The 22,765-nt window shown below is 44.3% G+C and overlaps 1 protein-coding gene across 1 annotated transcript in view; it reads left to right on the plus strand.

Annotated features, from left to right (window-relative positions):
- The first annotated feature begins 640 nt into the window (after positions 1 to 640).
- Positions 641 to 22,765, plus strand: part of LOC124787912 (WD repeat-containing protein 3) — a 144,460-nt gene continuing 122,335 nt past the window's right edge. Inside the window, exons 1-2 of the mRNA XM_047254898.1 lie at positions 641 to 833; positions 2,258 to 2,439. Coding sequence (XP_047110854.1) covers positions 2,269 to 2,439 — 171 coding nt within the window. The 5' untranslated portion in view covers positions 641 to 833; positions 2,258 to 2,268. The remainder of the gene's footprint in view (positions 834 to 2,257; positions 2,440 to 22,765) is intronic.

A 22,765-nucleotide genomic window follows, 5' to 3' on the forward strand; every position in this document is an offset into this window, starting at 1 on the left:
TCCAGGCGGGAAGGCAACACAGAAGGGGAAGCAAGAAGAGGATGGCAATCAATCTTCGCACGGACATCATACCCTTCCCGGACAGCACGAACATGCCAAACGTGCTGAACAAGATTGCCACCATGGTACGGGATGGGCGCTTCAACGCCCAAAAGAACCCGTACCTCTTCGCCCAGGCGGAAGGGGTACGGAAGCCGTCGCTGCCGCACAGGCCGTTTGACATACGTGGCGGGCATCGGCTCGAGTTTGTCACTAAGAAAGATCTCAACACCATCAACGCGAACCCGGTCTTCACGCCGCGCGACTGGGAATACATCCTAGACGACGCAGTCGTGCGGCTGAGGAGCGAGGTTCGCGACGGCACGAGGAAGCTGTCTGCAGACCTGCAGACAGCGCTGCAGAACGTCTCTCGCGAGACAAAGAAGACCTAAAACATAGAAGTCCACTAGTATGCCTGTACGCTAGTAGCCAGGACAGAATAGACACCGGACAACGAGAGGACACACCACACAGTGAGGCCACATCACCATCGCATCACCAGGAACAGGGGGAACGACTGTAATAAGTCTAAACTCCTACACCTCGGGCCAAGGCCAAGGCCCGTTTGTAAAGCGTCAGCGTCGAGTGAAGATCTTTGCTATGGCAAAGTTGTAAGTTGTAAACAAAACAACACGTGTTTGGCAACGAGTTGATAGATGTTGTAGGTGATTGAAGGAGTGATATTGTCGAGTAATATTTATGTATTTATGGGTGTGTAGTTATAAGTTATTTGCACCCTGTTCAGTCCACATGTGATGTGCCAGTTGCCAAGTGTCGAAAACATCGTCGTTTCGGTAAGTACACTGATCGAAAAATATGTAGTTGCTTTTTGTTATCTGTCCATATGAAATATGAGAGAATGGCCTTATTCAAATGGAAATAGTTACTATAGTTAAATACATAAGTTGTTTTTACTGATTTGAAGATAAAAGTATAAAACAAGAACACACTTTTTCTCCTGCAACACAATGCCTCTCACATTTGATTAACCATTGATTCTCAGTGGCTCTTAATGCATACTTTTTTTGAACCAGAGCCAAAGGTTTTCTCAAAATCAATTATTACCAGGTAGGCAATAATTCATACTCATTATGTTTTCTGTAATGGTGTCCAGGACATGCAAGCAGTCGATTTTTCAATATCCTCTTTTATGTCCAGATTATTCCTTTGTGTGACAAAAAGTGTTTTTTTTTTTTTTTTAATTTTTTTATGTTATGAAAAATGAGTAATTGCCCTACTTAGCTGCAATATATTTTAGGTAAGTTTCATAAGCTGCTTGTTTCCAGTTAAGATGGCAAATTTGAGGTTAGCTGCATCAGATTTGTACTTGGTATAAGCAAACACGATGTGCTTCTTGTTTTCAATGAGCGTTCTGACTGAACCCTACACATAGTGTCAAAGTTTGCATTGTACTTCTGTCATGCACTGTAATACGTACTTGTGCTTAAGTATGTGCTGAATACAATTATATCACATTGGAAAGTGGTTCATGCAGCAGTATTGGAGCATCTATGAGTAGATGGCATGTAGTTACACATGGTGACCTAGAGGAGGGGGAGGAAAATGTCTCCTGTGTTACCAATGCTTACAATGTGTTCTTGTGCGTGTGTTGATCGATTCATTTTCAGCATAGCTGGAAGGAAGTCTTGGTTAATTGTTGCCTATATGTTACTTCATATTTAAAACTCATAATTATGAGACATTTAAACTTCACTTTGCAACATTTTTAATCTCAAGTAGGATCAATTGTTACTAATTGTATGTTCCGTACTTAATATACTTTGCTTAATAAGTAATAGAAATAGTAATGTAGATTCAGAAATGTGTATACAATAGAGAAATCGCTCATCAGTATTTTGGTCCATAATATGTACATCAGGGACTCTTACCATCAGGTACTGCCTCTTCATGCAACATATCACTCTCTTTACTCCTATCAGCATTGAGCAAAATGCATAGGTAAAAGTTGCTAGTCACGTCATAAACCACTTCACCAGTGCAGATAATGCAATATATATACTATAAGCAACAGGCTACATTGGTCACATCTAGGAAAGTAACAACGTAGCTTGTTTGTGTAAGGGGGGGGGGAGGGTTGTTTTTTCTGGGTTTGCATGGACATTTAACAAGTATAATAAAAATGTGTATTTCTATACGAGAGTGTAATTTTGCATAAAAATATTTGAATCACTGTATTTTTGTATGTTTTGTATTTCAGTGTCATTAAAAATGGGCCTTACAAAGCAATATTTACGATACTCGCCATCAGGACATTTCAATATAATAGCAAGCACTGACTGCAATATAGTATTTCTTACACTTGAAGGTCAGGCCGGAAGGTTTGTTGGCGTAGGAGCTTCGGAGAACATAGTCATATGGGATTTGCGTCTTGGAGAAAAGGTAATTATGTATTTTTGGAGAATTGCTTTGTAATATGAATGATTTCTATCATTTAGTAATTTAGTAAAAAAAGTTTATTTTTATTTTTAAATTGTTGTTTTCTAGTAAAGGAAGTCATATGTTTCAAGGGAAACTGACATGTTACTGCACAATGCAGGTGTCACTGGTAGGAAAGCTGATTGAAAACTTACTGACTCTGGGCAGTAGCATAATATTGTTATAAAATGTGAATAGTCTTGTGTATGTTCTACACTCTTGACATCAACTCAGATGATGGGAGGACCTCATTCTCCCATGTATTTGAATGTTGACAAGTAGTAGTGTCCTTTGGTTTATTTGTCAGGCTGAGCCATTCTGAGAATCAAGGGAATGTGAACAATGAAACATACTGTCTGTAAAATCTCTGGCATGCAGCTCAATAGATTGGCCTTTGGAGAAAATAGAATGAATTTTCAATGGCATAACGTACCATTATTATCAGGTACCTCCTACTGACATGTCCTGAGCTGGGTGAGTTGGTATGTAAAAAAAAAAGCTGTCCTTGCATTGTTTGCATAACGTGCAAACTGCCTGCACTGTTGGGGTGACTTGCTTGTAGAATCCGAACGTGTGGTAAGGTAATTATACATGGTGAATCACCTAACACTGACATAGAAATTTTCTGGAAATGGAAAGTGAGTGCTGTTGATGTCCAGTTTTCACAGAATGAATTGGTAGTTATGGGCCAGTATTGCTAACCAGTAGACACATTGTAATAATGCTTAGAATGTGTATTTTTTGTGGAAACACAGTTTTTTAAATGGAACAATGCCTGTTGATATTAACAAACTAAAATTGCAGTAAATTAGAATGTCAGTTGTGTTTGTTCAGGATTCCATTGGGAGATTTATTATTATCATTATTATTATTATTTTTATAAATATCGTATTTTGAAAAGTTTCCATGCACTGACACTTGTGTGTGCCATTCAACCTGCATAGTTGCTAGTTGTGGTGTTGTTATGTTTGCTTCCAGTGTGCTTGTGTGTTCCTCGAGTGCATTGTGTGTCACTAGTCAGTTAATTTATGACAGTCCAAGCAGTAGGTCGTGAATGGGTGATGGGATTTACCATTGCAGAAAAAGCCTGTCTGCTCATGGTGTATGGAGAGTGTAGGAAAATGCAGATTGTTCTTCTACGGTGTATCTCAGTAGATGTCAACTGTTTCAGCAATTATTTATCAACCTATTCAACCAGTTTTGTGAAGGTGGTAGTGTAAATGTTCCTTCTGCTGTTGCAGTTTGATCTCCACTTTATTTCCTGTGCAATTGCACAGAAATGTTTCATGAGTCAGGCAAGTGTCCTACACTTTCTCCATTTACGTAGGTTCCATCTCTGTCAGATCTCACCCCATCAAGAGCTGCATGGAAATGATTATGATAATCATACTAACTTCTGTACATTGGCATTAAAACAGGATATTCCAGCCGCATCTGTATCTTGTTTAATGATGAAACCACATTTACCAATCATGGCCAGGTAAACTACCGAAGTATGCACTGTTGGTCTGTTGACAATCCCTGCTGGCTTCATCAAGTGGACCATCAGTATCCATGAAGTGTAAAAGTGTGGTGTATGACAGTGAACCATCAGCTCATAGGCCCTTTTTTCATAGACGGAAACTGAACATGCTCAAGTATCACAGCCACCTAACAGGCCATCTTCCACGGGTGCTAGAAGATGTTCTTCTGCAGACTAGGAAGAACCTGCGGTACCAACATGATGGCTGCCCATCCCATAGTGCGTGAAGTACTACAGCATGTCTTCATGAATTATTTCTCACGAATTGTTTCCAAATCATTGTATTGTTTGCAGAGGACCTTTACCTTGGCTGGCCCTTTCCCCAGATTTGACACCTGTAGACTTTTTTTCTGCGGGGATGCCTGAAAGATGCTATCTACAAAGACATACCAGTTACACCTGATGATATGCGATGATATATTACTGTAGTCTGCTCGGACACCTCTGCAGAAATGCTAGCATGTGTGCCGCAGTCATTCTGTACCAGACTGGAAGTGTATATTACTGCTGCCAGTTATCATTTTGTACCCAACCTGTGATGGTCAGTTCTCTCATTACTGGTCAGAATCCACGTAACTAGTGTATGGACTTTGATGTTGTTCTTTAGTGTGTGCTACCACAGGTATTGTACAGGTGTTGGTGTGGGAACTTTTAAAAATATATCTTGTAAATGACTCGCACTAGAATCCTGCAACAAACACCACTGACAGCTGAATTTAGCCTAATTTTAGTTTTTAATATCAACAGCCATTGTTCCATTTAAAAAACTGTATGTTTGCACAAAAATACACTTTCCCAGTATTATTACAATCTGTTGATTGGGTAGAGATGAGGCCCTGACTACAAGCCCATTTTGTGAAAACCGCACATCAGTAGCACTTTCCATTTTCGCAATATTACCAGTACATGTGTGAGGTGAGTCACCCTTCGGCTCAGGTTGTAAGTTTGCAGGAATAACTTGGTGATCATGGAACATTATGCTATTGAAAAATCATTCTACAACAACCAAACTAACCAGGTGCATGCTCGAGAAACTTTAAAGCAAATAGTGTTTCCCTTTGATAACTTAACCTGAAACCTTTATAAATTTATGATAGTCCACTGTTCCTCACTTTCTTTCAAATAAAAAGAGGTCCTTTCCACATTTGTAACAGAAATAGTGAATTAAATTTGTAATGTTGTGAAGTTGTCAATACTTTTCCTATATTGTGGTTTGGATGTATTTCACTGTTTATCATCACCATGTCTACATTATTACTTACATATACAGATTTTGATCAAACCCTGTTGTAACACCTATGAGAGGGAGAAATCGTTAACAGTTTATTGGCCATTTGATATTAGAAAAATAAAGACTAAAAGTAAGCTACAGGAAGTTTTATGACAGTCTGCAGTTTTGTTTACATTAATGTAGACCATTAAAAATGTTGTACAGGTTTTTCAGTTCTCAGCAGCACTCACTCGAATGAAAGTAGGCAGAAGAATACAAATATTGGGAACTAATTTACATTAGCATACTTAGCGTTTGTTTTAACAGTTTGCTCAACTGGTAGAACTGATGCAATTGTAGTCATATTTAACTAAACATCCAAAATAAATTTTACTAATCAGCTGGAATGATGTAATTTTGGGTATCAAACAACAGTGTCATCATATCCAATGTCTGTGGAGCATGCTGGTAAATACACACTTCAGCATTCTGAAACCAATGAGATGACAACTGTCTCGGTCTCTAAGTAGGTCTATTGTATTAAGTTAATTTTTATGCAAAAATAGCACTTACTAAGAGCCTGTGGAGAGGATGATTCACAAATTTTCCCAATTCTGAGATGTCCCGAGTGTGGGGTTTTACAGTATGTTAAGTAATTGAGTGATTACAAGTGTACAGTGGTTTTTATCTTTATTTCAGCTCTCATTTTGTTCTTCAAAGGCTGTTACTAGTTTTGTCCACATCACTGTAACTTGTGAGCCATTTTCTTTGTAATCTTCTATGTAGTCAGCATTTGCGAGTTCTGACCGGAAAACACCGTCTTCGTGTGATATCATTATTAAAGGTAATAAAGGCAGCATTATTAAGAGGCTTACTAGTAGATTTCGGGAAATAAATTGTTGGGTTACAAAGATTCCATTTAGTGATCCTTCTTTGAATCTGCAAAATCGTAAGTCTTGGATATACTGAATCTGTTTATGGAAGATGAGTACGTAGCAGACTGTAGTGCATATCATGACGGAAGTACGGAACAATTTCAAACTGCTGGTTTAAATTATTGGTAAATATAAATCTCATTGCAAAAATTAATTTTGTTGGCAGAAGATGCTACTTTTTTAAAATGGAGTTTGTAAAATTAGATCAGTTTTCTACTTACAAGAGCAAGAATAATCCATAGGGTCTTGTATACAGCAAATGTGATGTGGCTATATACAAAAGAATGAAAATAATGCAGGAGATGGAAGGAGCACACAACCAAACTAACTCTTGACTATTGATAGTTCAAGACATAAGGAAACATAGTAACAAGACTGTGGAAAGTTACCAATAGTGGACTGGAGTAATTAAAAGATGGTGCGGCTGATCCCGGCGGAGGTTCGAGTCCTCCCTTGGGCATGGGTGTGTGTGTTCGTCCTTAGGATACTTTAGGTTAAGTAGTGTGTGAGCTTAGGGACTGATGACCTTAGCAGTTAAGTCCCATAAGATTTCACACACATTTGAACATTTTTTTCTTCCTCTTTTTTTTTTTAAATTAAAAGATGGAACAGAAGAAATGTATGTAATGTTTAAGAAGCCTGAGATATTTAAAATAACCACTTCAAGGCTCTTGAGAGACACATAAGAAGTTATTTTTATTGAATTTTTCCTTCGAGATTACAGAAAATGTCTTTTCATCTGGTGAAACTGGGTGTACTGCTGGTGGTATGTGTATTTCCAACACAGTATTTTGACATTGTAACTGGGTGTCATCATCATGTGTTTCCTGTGACTGGCTGATAAGCTGACGCTGTCCCATATTTATGCCTGGGCAATGTCTGGTGTTCTCTAAGACGTCCGCACCCACTGCGGCCATTTCTGGTGGTGCTATTTATCTCTAGGTGTGCCGTTTTCGCTGTTTTTTCCAGCGGCAACTGTACTGAAGTGTTCCGTACCAGGTCCACATCTGTCAGATGTATTCCCAGCACAATCAACATGCTGCAGACGTTTCTTGTGCTGTTGGCAACCACTCTGGCTCTCTATCATTCTCCTGGCCTTTTGGGGTAGGTATGCCCCTACAAAGTGTGCCTCCTGCCAAATCAGGCTGCTGTGGAAATTGCATATTCTGTCTGTGCATGCTGCAACAGTCCCAAGTGGCAGTGGCCTCCGTCTGGAGTTCTGTACTGTATCCACTCCAACGATGTGTGGTCCTGAGGTTTCTGGTAGTTGATGCTGTTCCCTCTCTTGTCCATGAGTGCTGCAGTTGTATCTTGAGGAGGTAGCTGCCACCTGGTACTCCATAAAAGATTCGGTTCTGTTAATTGTGCCCCTGGTTGTCTGAGGCTCATTACCAGAGAAGGGACCTCTTTTTCCATTTTTTCTGTAGTAATACTAGAGCCAGATTCCATGCTGTACTGTACTGGTATCTTGCTTCTGGTTGTTCAGGTTCTCCGTCATCTTGATTATGACAGATTCAGTAATCACACTATCCCCAAATCAGTGGGTCTGATTCATGATCCTGGTTTTATCATAATGCTTGGCGTGTTCAAGTTCCAGGCAATGTTCTGCTGCTGCTGACTTAGTGGCCTGTTGTATAGCCTGGTATTCTTCGATGTTCTTTACATCTTATTTCAACTGTTCTCGTGGTTTGACAGATGTGAGGCATACCGTATTCACATGGTATAAGGTAGATACCAGGTTTCCTTAACCCCAGATCATCTCTGACCATACCAAGGAGCACCCTGATCATGTTTAGTGGGCGGAACATGCTTTTGATTTTGTGGTTTTCCTGGATCCTGCTGATCTTAGTGGATAGAGGCCCTGTATATGGTAGAAAGGCTACCCTCTTGTTCTTGTTCCTCTCCCATTATATCAGGTTGCCTGGTGGAATGTAGCGCTTTTGGATATACCTGTTTGATTACCCGTTGTCTGTAAACACTTGCTGTGTTCTAACTCTGCCGCCAAGCTGTCTGAGTCTGACAGTATCTTGGCTTGGAGTACAAGTGTACTCAGTATCCCTTTCACCTGCGCTGGATAATGGCAGCTGTCAGCCTGTAGATAGAAGTCAGTGTACATTGGTTTCCTATATACTCCGTGGCCTAATGTGCCATCTGTCTTCCTTTTCACTAGGACATCCATGAGTGGAAGTTGACCATCATTCTCTAGTTCAATTTTTAATATAATGTTGGAGAGTCTCGAGTTCAGATGGTCAAGGAAGTCGTCCAGTTTTTTTAATTATGTGGCCAAATAGCGAATGTACCATCAACATACCTGAAGAAAGAAGTTGACTGTTAGACAGCAGTAGCAAGTGCCTCATCCTCGAATCTCTCCATAAACAGATTTGCCACTACCGGAGATAAGGGGCTACCCATCGCGACTCCTTCAGTCTGTTCTAAAATTGGCCTCCACATAGTAAGTAAGTCCATGTTAAAATATGCCTGAAAAGGTCCAGCAAAGTTCCATCCCCCCCCTGCGGGTTCGGGGGTAAGAATAGGCCCGCAGTATTCCTGCCTGTCGTAAGAGGCGACTAAAAGGAGTCTCAAACTTTTCGGCCTTAATGTGATGGTCCCCTCTTGGGTTTGACCTCCATTTTTCCAAATTTCCATTGTTAGTGCGTGCCATTTGGGGAAGGATGCCTTACATGGTGTTTTTCTAGTGGTCCATCATGCACCACCATCTTGCATGCTGCCTATTGTCGTGTGGCGGGATTTACACCCAACGTCTTCTGGGTTGCCTCCTTCTCGTCTTGTGCGCAATCCCCTTCTTAGCGCCCCCGACAACTGTGGACCCTTTCAACACCTAAAATCCAGCACGGTAGCCAGTCTGTTGTGGTGGGGTTGTCATGTACCCTCTTGGTGGTAGCCCCCTGACCACGCAGGGATTGCACTACAGATGCCAGAGCTGTTTCCTCCCCACGCATGCCAAGGAGTAAGTGCCCATCTTGTCTGGGGCACGGGGACTCCGGGCAATGGGATATTGGCCAGGTACCCGTTGCTTTGGCTGGGTGGTGCCCCTGGGGAGAGCCCTCGTTCGGAGTAGGTAGCATCTGGGCGGATGTGGCGCAATGAAACGCAATAAATCACACCAAGCTGGTGGTCGCACGGCCACCAGCGTCTCTAAGTGAGGCAGAGTTGACTTTGATGCTGTGCAATATGACCCTCAGTCGTTCCTCTCGTTGGCTGCGCCATGGGAGGGATGCAGATCTAGTGCCAAGCGGGAGCCTTACATACCACAATACCTTGTCTGCAGCAGGACTGATGGTGACTCCTTTCTTACGACAAAGCCTCTGTTTTTTGTGGAACACCTGGAGGATAAGTTTGGGGAAGTGGCGGGGTTGTCTAAAATGAGGAATGGGTCCATCCTCCTCAAGACGTCCTCCCCAACCCAGTCACGAGCGTTGCTTTTGTGTGATAAGCTGGGTGACGTCCCTGTTACCGTCACTCCCCACAGTAGCTTAAATATGGTCCAGGGGATTATTTACCATCGTGACCTATTGTTACAATCCGACGACGAGCTGAGAGCCGACTTGGAACGACGTGGTGTACATTTTGTCCGTCGTGTACATAGAGGACCCAAGACTAACAGGGTGGCCACAGGTGCCTTTATCTTGGCCTTCGAGGGTGATGTCTTGCCCAAGAAGGTCAAGGTAATGGTTTACCGTTGTGACGTCAAGCCATACGTCCCTACCCCGATGCGGTGCTTCCAGTGCTGGAAGTTTGGGCATATGTCCTCCCGTTGCCCATCCAGCGCCACATGTCGCGATTGCGGACGCCCCTCTCATCCAGATTCTCCATGTGCGCCTCCGCCTGTATGTGTCAACTGTGGGGAGCACCACTCTCCCTGCTCGCCGGATTGTTCCATTCTTCATAAGGAGTGGAAGATAATGGAATTTAAGACCCTGGACCGGCTTACTTATCGAGAGGCAAAACTGAAATTTGAAAGGTTGTATCCTGCTTTCCTTCGAACATCTCATGCTGCAGCCACGTCATCGTCGCCCTCGCGAGCAGCGGTTGTCGCCTCATCTGTGTCGCCTTCAGTGGGCCCTCTGGGCCGTGCATCTCTGTCTGCCCCCCTTGTGTCTGGGGGGCAAGCCTTCCTCTGTTTGCCCCCTTAGCAGTTGGAGGCAAACCCTCTTCTGTCGCTCCCCCCCCCACACTTTCTTCGGGAGTGACATCTGCTCCAAAACCGGGGGGCTTGATCCCTCCCCCTCCTTCTCTGCCGGCATTGCCTCTGCCGGTTCCTCTCTCGCAGAAGGGGTCCCTCGGGGCTCTCCCTTCCTCTGTTTCTTCTCCTACCCAGCCGGATGTCAGCCAGTGGCTGAAGGTTCCGCCACCTGCTGGTCGTAGGGCTTCTGCGTCGTCGTCAGCCTCCGACGCTCCTTCAGAGAAGCTCTCCCAGCCGTCTAACCCTAAGGACAGACGCGAGAAGAAGGAACGGAATGTGTCCAAGAAGAAGGACATTCCGGCGGTTTCAGTACCGCCTGCTGTAAATAGTTCTGGCTCCGGGGATGAGGTGGAGATCCTCGCCTCTGCCGCGGATCTCGCCCTCACGGAACCCTCGGGGGCCTTTCCTATGGACACAGCTGACTCTCCCCCGGTGGCGACAGTTGGCTCTGAGGCACCGTCTGCCTCTTAGTCGCCTACACCCCCCCCCCCCCTCCCCGTCCCTTCCTGCTTCCATTCTCCAGTGGAACTGCGGCGGTTATTTCCGCCACCTGCCTGAGCTCCGGATGCTTCGAGTGTTTCCCCTGTTCTCTGCATTGCTCTGCAGGAAACTTGGTTTCCAGCAATGCGGACCCCCGCCCTTCGAGGTTATCGGGGATACTATAAGAACCACACTGCCTGTCAACGAGCATCAGGTGGGGTTTGCCTCTTTGTTCACCACTCTGTCTGTAGCTCGCCAGTAACCCTTCTGACGCCTTTCGAGGCAGTCGCTGCCAGGGTTGATCTCTCGCCGGCTATTACTGTTTGCTCTGTTTACATTCCTCCGGATGGGGAGCTCCCCCGACATGTCTTGGCTGCGCTGCTGGCTCAACTCCCGCCACCATTGCTGCTTCTGGGCGATTTCAATGCCCGCAACACTCTATGGGGTGGGACTGTCTCCGATGACCGCGGTCGGGCCATGGAGCATGTGTTGGCTCAGCTCAACCTTAGCCTCTTGAACACCGGTGCTCTCACGCATTTCAGTGTGGCCCATGGCTCATTCTCGGCCATCGATCTCTCTCTTTGCAGCCCCAGACTTGTCCCATCCCTCCACTGGAGAGTGCATCCTGACCTGTGTGGTAGTGACCATTTTCCCATCTATTTGTCACTGCCCCAGTGTCATTCTTCTGGGCGCCTGCCCCGCTGGGCGCTCAACAGGGCTGACTGGCCAGCTTTTACTTCCGCTGCCACCATTGCGTCTCCCCGACAGGGTGACATTGACGAGGTGGGCCGTGTCTTGACCACGTCAATCATTTCTGCGGCCAAGGCTTCCATCCCCCGCTCTTCTGGTCTCCCTCGGAGGAAGGCTGTACCCTGGTGGTCGCCAGAGATTGCTGAGGCTATTCGCGACCGTAGGCGGGCTCTCCAGCGTCATAGGCGGCACCCGTCTCTCTGGAGACCCTCATCGCCTTTAAGAGGCTCCGTGCCTTGGCTCGTCGTCTTATTGCACGGTGTAAGCAGGAGTGCTGGGAGAGGTATGTCTCATCCTTGGGCTCCCGTGTCTCTCCCTCGCTCGTGTGGTCCCGGATCCGGCGGATTTATGGATACCGTACCCCTATGGGTGTCCCTGTTTGCACGGACGCTGCCGCCATTGCTGAACACCTTGCCGCGCACTTTGCTACGAGCTCTGTGACTGCAACTTACCCCCCGCCTTTCGCTCTCTAAAGGAGCGAGCCGAGCAGACGCCCTTATCATTCCACACGCGTCGTTCTGAAAAATACAATGCTCCTTTCAGCGAGAGGGAATTCCCCGCTGCCCTCGCCGATTGCCCTGATACAGCACCAGGACCAGACTGCATCCACGTGCAGATGCTGAAGCATCTCTCCAGGGACTGCCAGAGACACATCCTCACCATCTTTAACCGCATTTGGAACAAGGGCGTGTTCCCGTCGCAATGGCGAGAGGGTGTTATTGTCCCCATCTTGAAGCCCGGTGCGGACCCACTGGCAGTGGACAGCTATCTTCCCATTACCCTCACCAACATTTTGTGCAAATTACTCGAACTTATGGCGGGGCGGCGTTTGTGTTGGATCCTTGAGTTGTGCGGTCTTCTCGCTCCAGCCCAGGGTGGCTTCCGTCGGGGCCGCTCTGCTGCGGACAGTTTGGTGTGGCAGGAATCTGCTATCCGTACAGCCTTTGCCCGACGTCAGCATCTCGTTGCTGTATTTTTTGATCTGCGGAAGGCGTATGACACCACATGGAGGCATCACATCCTTGCTACGTTGCATGAGTGGGGTCTTCGTGGTCGGCTCCCGGCTTTTCTTCAAACCTTTCTATTGTGCCGCTCTTTCCGGGTGCAAGTCGGTGCCGCCTCTAGTTCATCTTATACACAGGAAAATGGGATCCCGCAGGGCTCGGTGTTGAGCGTCTCCTTATTTCTAGTGGCCATTAATGGTCTGGCTGCAGCCGTGGGGTCGTCGATGTCTCCTTCTTTGTATGCCGACGACTTCTGCATCTCATTTAGCTCAACGACTACGGGAGTCGCCGAACGCAGGCTGCAAGTAGCTGTTCACAAGGCAGCATCATGGGCTCTGACTCATGGGTTTCAGTTCTCTGCAGCCAAGACTCGAGTTATGCACTTCTGCAGGCGTCGGACGGTCCACCCTCATCCTGAACTTTACCTCGACGGCCACCTGCTTGAAGTGGTGGACACTTGCCACTTCTTAGGACTCGTCTTTGATGCCTGGCTCACATGGGTTCCTCATATTACTCAGCTGAAGCAAAAGTGCTGGCGGCACCTCAACGCCCTCCGCTGCCTGAGCCACACGTCTTGGGGTGCAGATCGCTGTACGCTGTTGAGATTGTACAGAGCCCTTGTGCAGTCCAGGCTTGATTATGGGAGCCTGGCCTATGGGTCTGCATCCCCCTCAGTGTTGACGTTGTTGGATCCCATACGCTACTGTGGGGTTCGGCTTGCAACTGGCGCTTTTCGTACGAGCCCCGTGGATAGTCTACTGGTGGAGGCCGGGGTTCCCCCACTGCGGATTCGCCACCATCGACTGCTCGCCGACTATGCTGTCCACGTGCATTGCTCGCCGGGCCATCCCAATCATCGCCTGCTTTTCCCTGCCATGGTCCTCCATGTACCCGAAAGGTGACCTAGGTCTGGGCTTTCCATTGCTGTCTGCGTCCAGTCCCTGCTGTCGGAACTGGGGTCATTCCCTCTTCTGCCTCCCTTCCGGGTCCGTGCACCTACGCCTCCCTGGTGTCTGCCCCGACCGTCCGTCTGTCTGGACTTGGCACGGGGACCCAAGGACGCGGTTCCGCCTGTGGCCATCCGTCGCCGTTTCCTTGCACTCCTCGCCTCATTTTTCGGCTGTAAGACTGTCTACACTGATGGTTCCCTGGTTGATGGTCGTCCTGCCTACGCTTTTGCTCACGCTGCTCATGTTGAACAGCGCTCCTTGCTGGCTGGCTGCAGTATTTTTACTGCAGAGCTGGTGGCCATCTTGCGCGCTCTTGAGCATATGCGTTCCTGCTCAGGTACGTCCATCGTCATCTGCAGTGACTCCCTGAGCAGCCTCCAGGCTATCGACCGCTGCTATACCTCTTCTCCTCTGGTATCATCTATTCAAGAGTCTGTTTCTGCCATTACCCGCTCTGGTCGTTCGGTGGTCTTTGTTTGGACGCCAGGTCACGTTGGCATCCCGGGGAACGGCCTCCCGGCTCGTGATCTGCAGTTGGTGTTGCGCCGTAAGGTGCTTGGGATGTGGAATGATGAGTGGCGTGGCCTGACATCCCCGAATAAACTGCGAGCTGTTAAGGAGTCGACCGATGTATGGCGGTCCTCCCTGTGGGCTTCTCGCAGGGACTCTGTCGTCCTGTGTCGGCTCCGCATCGGCCATACCTACCTGACGCATGGCCATCTTTTGCGTCAGGAGGATCTCCCCCTGTGTCGGTGTGGGTCCCGGCTGACGGTCGCCCACATTTTATTGGAGTGTCCCCGACTGCGCACCCTGCGGCAGTCTTTTAATCTCCCGGGCACTTTGCCTTTGGTTTTATGCGAAGATGCCTCCATGGCTGACGATGTTTTAAATTTTATCCGTGGTAGTCCTTTTTATGGTTCCATTTAGGGAGGTCCTGCACCTTTCCCTTTCTGTGTGTCTCTTGTCCTCGAGTCTCTCATAATTGGTTGCAGAGTTTGGTGTGTAGTCGGATGGTTGACTCTTTCCCTTTTTTTTGTTCTCGTGGTCAGTCAACCAGTCTCCAGCCATCTTATTTTCTTCTGTTTCTTTCTGTCTGGTGTTCATCTGTACTCTTCTTGTCTGTAGTGTTCATTGCCGCCTATGTGTTCTTTCAGTGCCTGGGGGTGGGGGGGAGTCTCCTTCCCCTTGGGGTTTTACCTGCTCTGCAGATTTTCGTCTCGCCTGTTTTTGGAATGGGGGTCTGATGACCTTAGTTGTTTAGTCCCCCTTAAACATCCCAACAACCACCACCAAAGTTCCATCAAATCTCTTGCTGATTAAATTGAGTGTGTCCTGAAGTGGTGCCCTCGTGAACAGAGACATGACATCAAAGCTGACTGTGATATTTGTGTTCGAGATTTGCAGGTTTTTAAGACATTCCACAAAGTCTGAGAATTTGTGGATGTGGTGAATGCACTTTCCCACATACGGTGCTAACATCATCTTAAGGTGGGTGGTTGTAGGGTAGGTAGATGGCTGAACCAATATGCTTACGATTGGGTGAAGTGATATACCCTCTTTATGGACCTTGGCCAATCCATGTAGTCTGGGTAGTACTGATGCTTTAACTTTCAGTTGCTTGACAACCTTTTCACACCATCCTGTTTCCTTAAGAAGAGCCCTGGTTTTCCTGCCAACTCTATCGATGATGCCATTCTCTAGCTGATTATAAGCAGGGTTCTCTAAAATTTGATGGCTCTTCTGGTCATAGTCGGTCTTCAGCAGTGCTACAGTAGAGTTCCCCTTGTCCACTGGTTACAGCACTAAATTGTCATCTTCCCACAAACTCTTGAGGGCCATCCTCTTGTCTCTTGAGATGTTTAGTTTGGATGGCCTTGCTCTGGTAGCAGCCTGCACGTGTCTCTACGAATTTCTTCTGCAACACTTGATGGTAGAGTGTACCACTTGCTCCACAGATCTGATGAAGCTGGAAATTGGTAGGTCTCTCATAGTGACTGGAAAGTTGAGACACTTTCCAAGTGATTTTAAGGTGGCATCGTCCAATGTGCGACCACTCTGATTTACTACCTTGTGATAACTTGCCCTATTTTACTCATGCACTCAAAATTCACCAGTTTTCTGCAGCATTGTTTGATGCTTGCTGCCAGTGACCACACAACTGTATCACTCACGGACAAGAGAGGGAACAACATCAACACCAGAAACCTCAGATACGACACGTCCTAGGAGCAGACACAGTACAGAACTCCAAACGGCAGCCACCTCCATGAGAGATTGCTGCGTTGTGCATGGACAGAATGTGCAATTCCCACAGCAGCCTGATTTGACAGGAAGCGCACCTTGTGGGAGCGTACCAAACTCACAAGGCCAGGAGAATGACAGGGGCATGATAGAAAGCTGGAGCGGTCACCAACAGCATAAGAAACGTCTGTAGTGTATTGATAGTGCTGGGAACATGCATAACGGGTGCGGTCCTAGTACAGAACACCATGGCACGGCCGCCACTGGGGAAAACAGCGGAAGTGGGTGTGTATGGAAAACGGAATGCCTAGAGATAAATAGCACAGCCAGAAATGACTGTAGCAGGCGTGGACGGTATAGAAAACACCAGACACCACTCAGACCATGGGACATGGCCAGCTTGTTGACCAGTTGCAGGAAACACCTGATGAATATTCTGAGTTACGACATCGAAATATTGTGATGGGTAGGCGCAGGCCATTGGCAGTACACCAAAATCCGTGAAATGACACTGAATCGCTGGGAATGTCTAAGGAATTATGTAAAATCTTGTTTGTGTTTCAACACTATGAAACAGCCAGTCTGATCTAACAACATGATTTTTATGTTTGTTACATCCATTGCGTAAAGAGTTTTTGGCCAAAGTGTGAGAAGAACTGTATTGGTAGGTTTATGCTTTGTAAAAAATATTTCCACTTAGAAAACATGTGAGTTGGGTTAATTTGTTTATTATAAATTTCACCTGTCATGTGTAATTCACTGTTTAATGCAACAAGCAAGAAAAAATTACATTAAAAACTCAAAAATTAACTTTTGGTCAACCAGTGTACCCTGTTAGCTGCAACACTGCTTATATAATTTCCCAGGATGAGTAGAAGATTGAAATGTGAAGCTATACTCATGACTGAAATGTGAAGCTCTACTCACGTGAGATGGAGTCTGCTATAAAACTCTCCTTTCCCCTTTCTAATTTCTCATTTTCCATCCACTGCTTGACTAATAATTTGTAGACTCCACATTTTGCCAAAAGTCCCATCTGTTGTCTATTGATCATTTTCTGTGACTGCTCCTACTGTGTAACCTGTTTGGAATACAGAGCTATTGAATAAATATTGTTCTTGTGACTTATGACTGTTCTTTAGCCCAAACACCTCCTATTTAGGAATCAACACGGTTTCCACAAGCACTGATCATTCATGAGATCCAGAAGGCACTAAGTATCAGAGACCTGGTTATTGCCATGTTTCTTGACTTCCAGATTTATTGAAAGACTCATGAGGAAGTGTAATCTACAAACAAAAGAGATTACATATGAGGGTGAAGTAAATATGAATAGAATTAAGTGTGATCCCTGCTCTTTGTTGCTTTCATTTCCAGCATTTACTACATTATCATTCTGTTTCTTTAGTGAGAATTGCAATGTCAGAATAAGTAATACCATCAAATCTTATGCAATTACATTATAATCAAGTTTTGCACAACAGAGGGCATAAAACCGTCTGAAATTTTGATAAGACTTGCAGCACGGTTCAGGGAAAACACCCTGGGAAAGACTTACATGTAGACACAACACATTTTTTACAAGGATGAGAAACAGTTGAGAATGCAGCTCACTGATTGTGCCCAAGGACCAGCATGACTGAGGAACGTTGCTAGCCAGCTTATTGAAGACTATCACCAAATAACAGTTACTGAAATTGTCACTGAGATTGGCATAAGCTACAGTAGTGTTCAGGTGACCATTACTGACAACTTTGGAGTTTTGAAAGTGTCTGTAAGGTGGATACCTTGTCTTCTCACAGCAGAGCACAAATTTCATCATCTCGATGAGTGCGAACAGTTATTGGCATGCTGCTGAACTGAAGGGGATCATTTTTTTTTTGCTCTGGATTGTGACCTGTGATGAAACATGGGTGCACTGTTACACCCTGGAATCGAAAGAAAGTGACTTGGAGTGGCGCAGTTGAAGTGTTCATGCACAACAGGCTGCTGTCACAGCCATGTTCATTTTACGAAAACGGGTTCAACAAAAAATGCCTATCGGTTGGGGAAAATGTGTTTCCTGTCATGGAGACTGTATAGAAAAATAAGTTCCTGTGTGTGAATTTTTCTGAAGCTTAAATAAACTTATAAAAAAAATTACAGTTTATATTTGATTCACCCTCGTACAAAACCCTTTTTTTGATCAGCTCTTGAGTATTGTTGTTGATGTGGGTTGTTTCTCAAACTGGGTTAACTGAGATTGTGGAAAAGATGCATAGGAGAACTGCACAATCTTAGTGGGTTTGTGTTTTCACTGTAAAAGTGTTGGTTATGCTCATTGAACTGCAGGGAGAGAAGTTACAATAAGGTGATTGTGCATTGTCATTGAACTGCAGGGAGAGATGTTACAATAAGGTGATCGTGCATTGTGGAGTGTTTTTACAAGGTGATTGTGTGTTGTGGAGTGCCTTTACTCACAAAGTTCTAAGAGCTCACATTCCAAAATGAGCCAAGAAACAGATTAATTCTTCTAACATACATGTCAATGTTATAAAATTAGAGAAATTCAGCCTTGTACCAAAGGGTACTGACAGTTTCTCTTCCCTCAAATCATCTACAAGTGGAATATTAAATAGGGATAAGTTATAGGAACCATCTGTGTACTCTGCACCACATCTGTGTACTATGCGAGTATTGATGTAGATGTCCCACATGCTACTGTGTTGTGTCAGTTGGAAACTACTTTACCATTGATTGCAGCACTCATATTTGGAAGCAGCAGGGTTCAAATCTATATGTGGCATCCTTGATTTGGTTTTCCATGGTTTTTCTAAAATGATTCAGGCAAATTCTGGTCCTGCGTAAAGTTGCTGAGTGGGGTAAAGGCTTCTGTCCACTCACTCGCTGACCAGTCTGTTGTGGCAGTACAATAGGGCAAAAGGAAAACTGAAGTTTTAAGTTTCTCATTTAAGAAACCATTGACCGAGGAAGATCAGACAAACATACTATTATTTGACTGTTGCATAGACTCCCGTACAGAGGAGGCATCCCGTATAGAAAAGCAACTGAAAGAGTTGAAAATAAATAAGTTGCCATGTCTGGATGGAATCTGAATTCGGCTCTACAGAGAATATGCTAAGGGTTTGGCTTCTCACTTAAATTGCTTTTATCACAAATCTATCACCTAGCACAAAGTGCCAAGTGACTAGAGAAAGGCCAGGTGACTCATGTATGTAAGAAGGATAAAAGGACGGATCCACATAATTACGGACCAAAATCTGTAACATTTCTGCAGATCAGCATGGTTTTGGAAAGTGTTAGTAGTGTGAAACTCAGCTTGTCCTTTTCTCACGTGATATTGTGTGAACCGTGGTTGATGGGCGACAGGGAGATCCCAGATTCCGAGATTTCTGAAAAGCATTTCACAGTGTGCCTCGCTGCAGATTGTTAATGAAAGTATGAGCATAAGGAGTATGTTCCCAGATATATGAGTGGCTCGAAGACTTCTTAAATAATGGAACCCAGTGTGTTGCCTTTGACGGTGAGTGTTCATCAAACAGGGGTATTGTTAGGAGTGCCCAGTGTGATGGGATCGCTCTTGTTCTCTGTATGCATAAATGATTTGATGGACAGGTGAGTGGGAATCTACAACTGGTTGCTTATGATGCTGTCGTGTACAGGAAGGTGCTGTTGTGGAGTGACTGTAGAAGAGTACAAGATGACTTAGACCAAATTTCTAGTTGGCGTAATTAATGGCAGCTTGCTGTAAATGAAGAAAAATGTAAGTTAATGCAGATGAGTAGGAAAAGCAATCCCATAATGTTCGAATTCAGCAATAATAGTGTACTGTTTGACTCAGTAACGTCAATTAAATATCGAGGTGTAACATTGTGACACAATATGAAATTGAATGAACAGGCAAGGTCAGTTATAGCAATGGTGTATGGTTGACTTCAGATTATTGGGAGAATTTCAGGAGAGTGTGGTTCATCTGTAAAGGATACCATGTAAAGAACAACAGTGTGACCCATTTTTGAGTACTGCTCGAGTTTTTTGGATCCCTACCAGCTCAGATTAAAGGAATACATCAAAGAAATTCAGAGGTGAGCTGCTAGATTTGTTACTGGTAGGTTTAAGCAATATGTGTGTCTTGAGGGTATTTTTGTTTCTGTCATTGAAACTACAAAAATGTGTGATTTATTTTCACCAGACTCGTTTTGCTTTATTGAGGGAAAGCATCGTCAGTGGTCTGTAATTAAGTTATTTACATTTTGATTTGCTTTTAGATCGAAAAACAGTTCATCAAGAATACATTGAGAAATGCCGTCTGCTAGCACATCGTTGTAATTTTTGTGCTAGCTGAATGTGAATTTCGTATAATTATTTGTTTAATGTCTTTTTCTTTGTGCCAGCAGACAGAATTTCTCAATGTATTATTAACGAACTGTTTTTCAATCTAAAAGCAAATCAAAATGTAAATAACTTAATTACAGACCACTGTTGATGCTTTACCTCAATAAAGTGAAGTGTGTCTGGCAAAAAAATCACGCATTTTTGTAGTTGCAATGACAGAAACAAATATACCCTCAAGAATTATAAAGCAACTATGGGCACTTTGCCCACACAAATGAAGAAAATATGTGAGTGTTTAAGAGAAGCTTTGTGAACTCAAACAGTAATCCCTGGAGGGAAGACAGAGTTCTTTTTGCAAAACACTGTTGAGAAAATTTAGAGAACTGGCATACGAAGCTGACTGCAGAACAAGTCTACTGCTGCCAGTGTACATTTTGTGTGAGGACCATGAAGGTAATAGAAATTGGGGTTCGTTTGAGCCATATGGACAATTGTTTTTCCCTTGCACTGTATGTGAATGGAACAGGAAATGAAATCACTAGTAGTGGTACAAGGTACAATGCAGTGACTTGTGGAGTATGTATATAGATAGAATACTGGGGGGGGGGGGGGGGGGGGGGGGGAGGTTCATAAATGAAGCCACAATCTGTTTCTTTCCTATCCTCTGTTTTTGATTCATTGCTAGTGCTCCATCTGCAATAACCTAAATATCAACTGACATTAACAGTTGTGTATTGGTTCTACATTGATGTTAGTGACAAAAATGCCATACAATCAAATAAAGAAAGGAATACACATCTACAGCCACCAAAAAACCAAAGTTTTTTGTTCCTTGTCTGGCAGCATGCTGTGAAATAGTGCCTGTAAAAGTCCCAATGTAGTAGCTTGTGTTTTAGATTTTAAGAAGTTTGGTAGAGCATATCAGTTACTGCAGAATCCTTTTTTTTAAATGCTCAGTGTGCTAAGTTCGAATATAATAAATTTCCTTGAGGCAAAAACTTTTACCTGTAAAGAATCACTCGTGCGAAATGCAGCTTGTCCATTTCCCACCCAATATCCTGCAAACCCTGGATCTATGTCTATATCTATACCTACATCTCTGCTCTGCAAGCCACCTCACAGTGTGTGGCAGGGGTACTTTGTGTAGCACTGCCTCTTCCCACTTTCCTGTTCCAGTCCGAATGGTTCACAGGAAGAATGATTGCTGGTCAGCCACCGTGTGAGCTCGAACTTCTCTAATTTTACTATAATGGTCGTGTCTCGAGATATACATATGTGGAAGCAATATATTTGGCAACTCTTCTAGGAACATACACTCTTGGAACTCGACCAATAAACCACATTGTGATATAGCAGGCCTCTTGTGCAGCATCTGCCACAGGAGTTGATGGAGCATCTCTGTAACACTTTCGCACTTACTAAATGAACCTGTGAAGGAATGTGCTGCTGTTCTTCAGATGTTCCTTATTTTCTATATCGATCTTATCTAATATGGATCCAAGGCTGTGTAGCAGTATTCAAGTAATGGTTGAACGTGCGTTTTGTAAGCTATCTTCTTTGTGGGTGGTCTACAGTTTCTCAGGATTCCTTCAATGCATCTCAGTTAGGCGTCCGACTTACTTGCATTTAGTTGTATGTGCTCCTCTTACTCTGAAACACTCCAAATAAGTATACTCCCAGATATTTTGTGATTGTGACTGTTTCCAGTAATTGTTCTTCAATCATGTAATCATACAATAATGTGTCCTTTTGCCTGTTTATGTGCATTTGTGTATGTTGAGAGTTAACTACCAATCCCTGCACCAAGTGTCAAGGCAACAGGGAGATTCCAATTTCTGAGATTTCTGGAAAGTACTTGAAACAGTACAATGCTGCACAATGTTTACGTAGGTCTGAGCATTTGGACCAAGTTCTCTCATATGTAAGTGGTTTGAAGACTTTAATAGAACATAGCATGTTGCACTGATGATGAGTGTTCATCAATCATAAAGATGTTGTCAGGAATACTCCAGAGAAGTGTGATTTGATCAACCTTGTTCTCTATGTATGTAAACTGTCTGATGAATAGGGTGAGCAGCACTCTGTGCCTGTTGGCTGATGATGTATGGGAAGTGTCATCATTGAACGACTGTAGGGGGATGTAGATAGACTTCGATAGAATTTGTATTTAGTGGGATAAATGGCAGCTTTCTCCAAGTATAGTAGGAAGAGCAACCTGTAACTTTCGGGTACCTTATTAGTGGTGTGCATATATCACAGTCACATCAATTAAATATGTAGACATAATCTTGCAAAATTAAATTGAATTGAACAAGCATGTAATGTCAGTTGTAGGGAAGGTGAACATTTGAATTTAGTTTGTTAGGAGTGCAATGGAAATTTCACTATGTGTATAAAGAAGACTGTATACTATTCTTGAGTACTACTCAAGTGTTTCGAATCCCTACCAGGTCGGATTAAAGGAAGACATCAAAGCAGTTCAGAAACATGTTGCTAGATTTCATACTGGTAATTTTGATCAATGCATGAGTGTTACAAAATTCCTCTGTGAGCTCTTGTAGGAATAACTGGAGGAAAGAAAATGTTCTCTTTACAAAAAATGATGAGAAAGTTTATAGAATTTGTGTTTGCGACAAATCGCAGAATGCTTCTGTTGCCA

Source organism: Schistocerca piceifrons, chromosome 3 (genome assembly GCF_021461385.2).
Source record: "Schistocerca piceifrons isolate TAMUIC-IGC-003096 chromosome 3, iqSchPice1.1, whole genome shotgun sequence".
Taxonomy (NCBI): Eukaryota; Metazoa; Arthropoda; class Insecta; order Orthoptera; family Acrididae; genus Schistocerca; species Schistocerca piceifrons.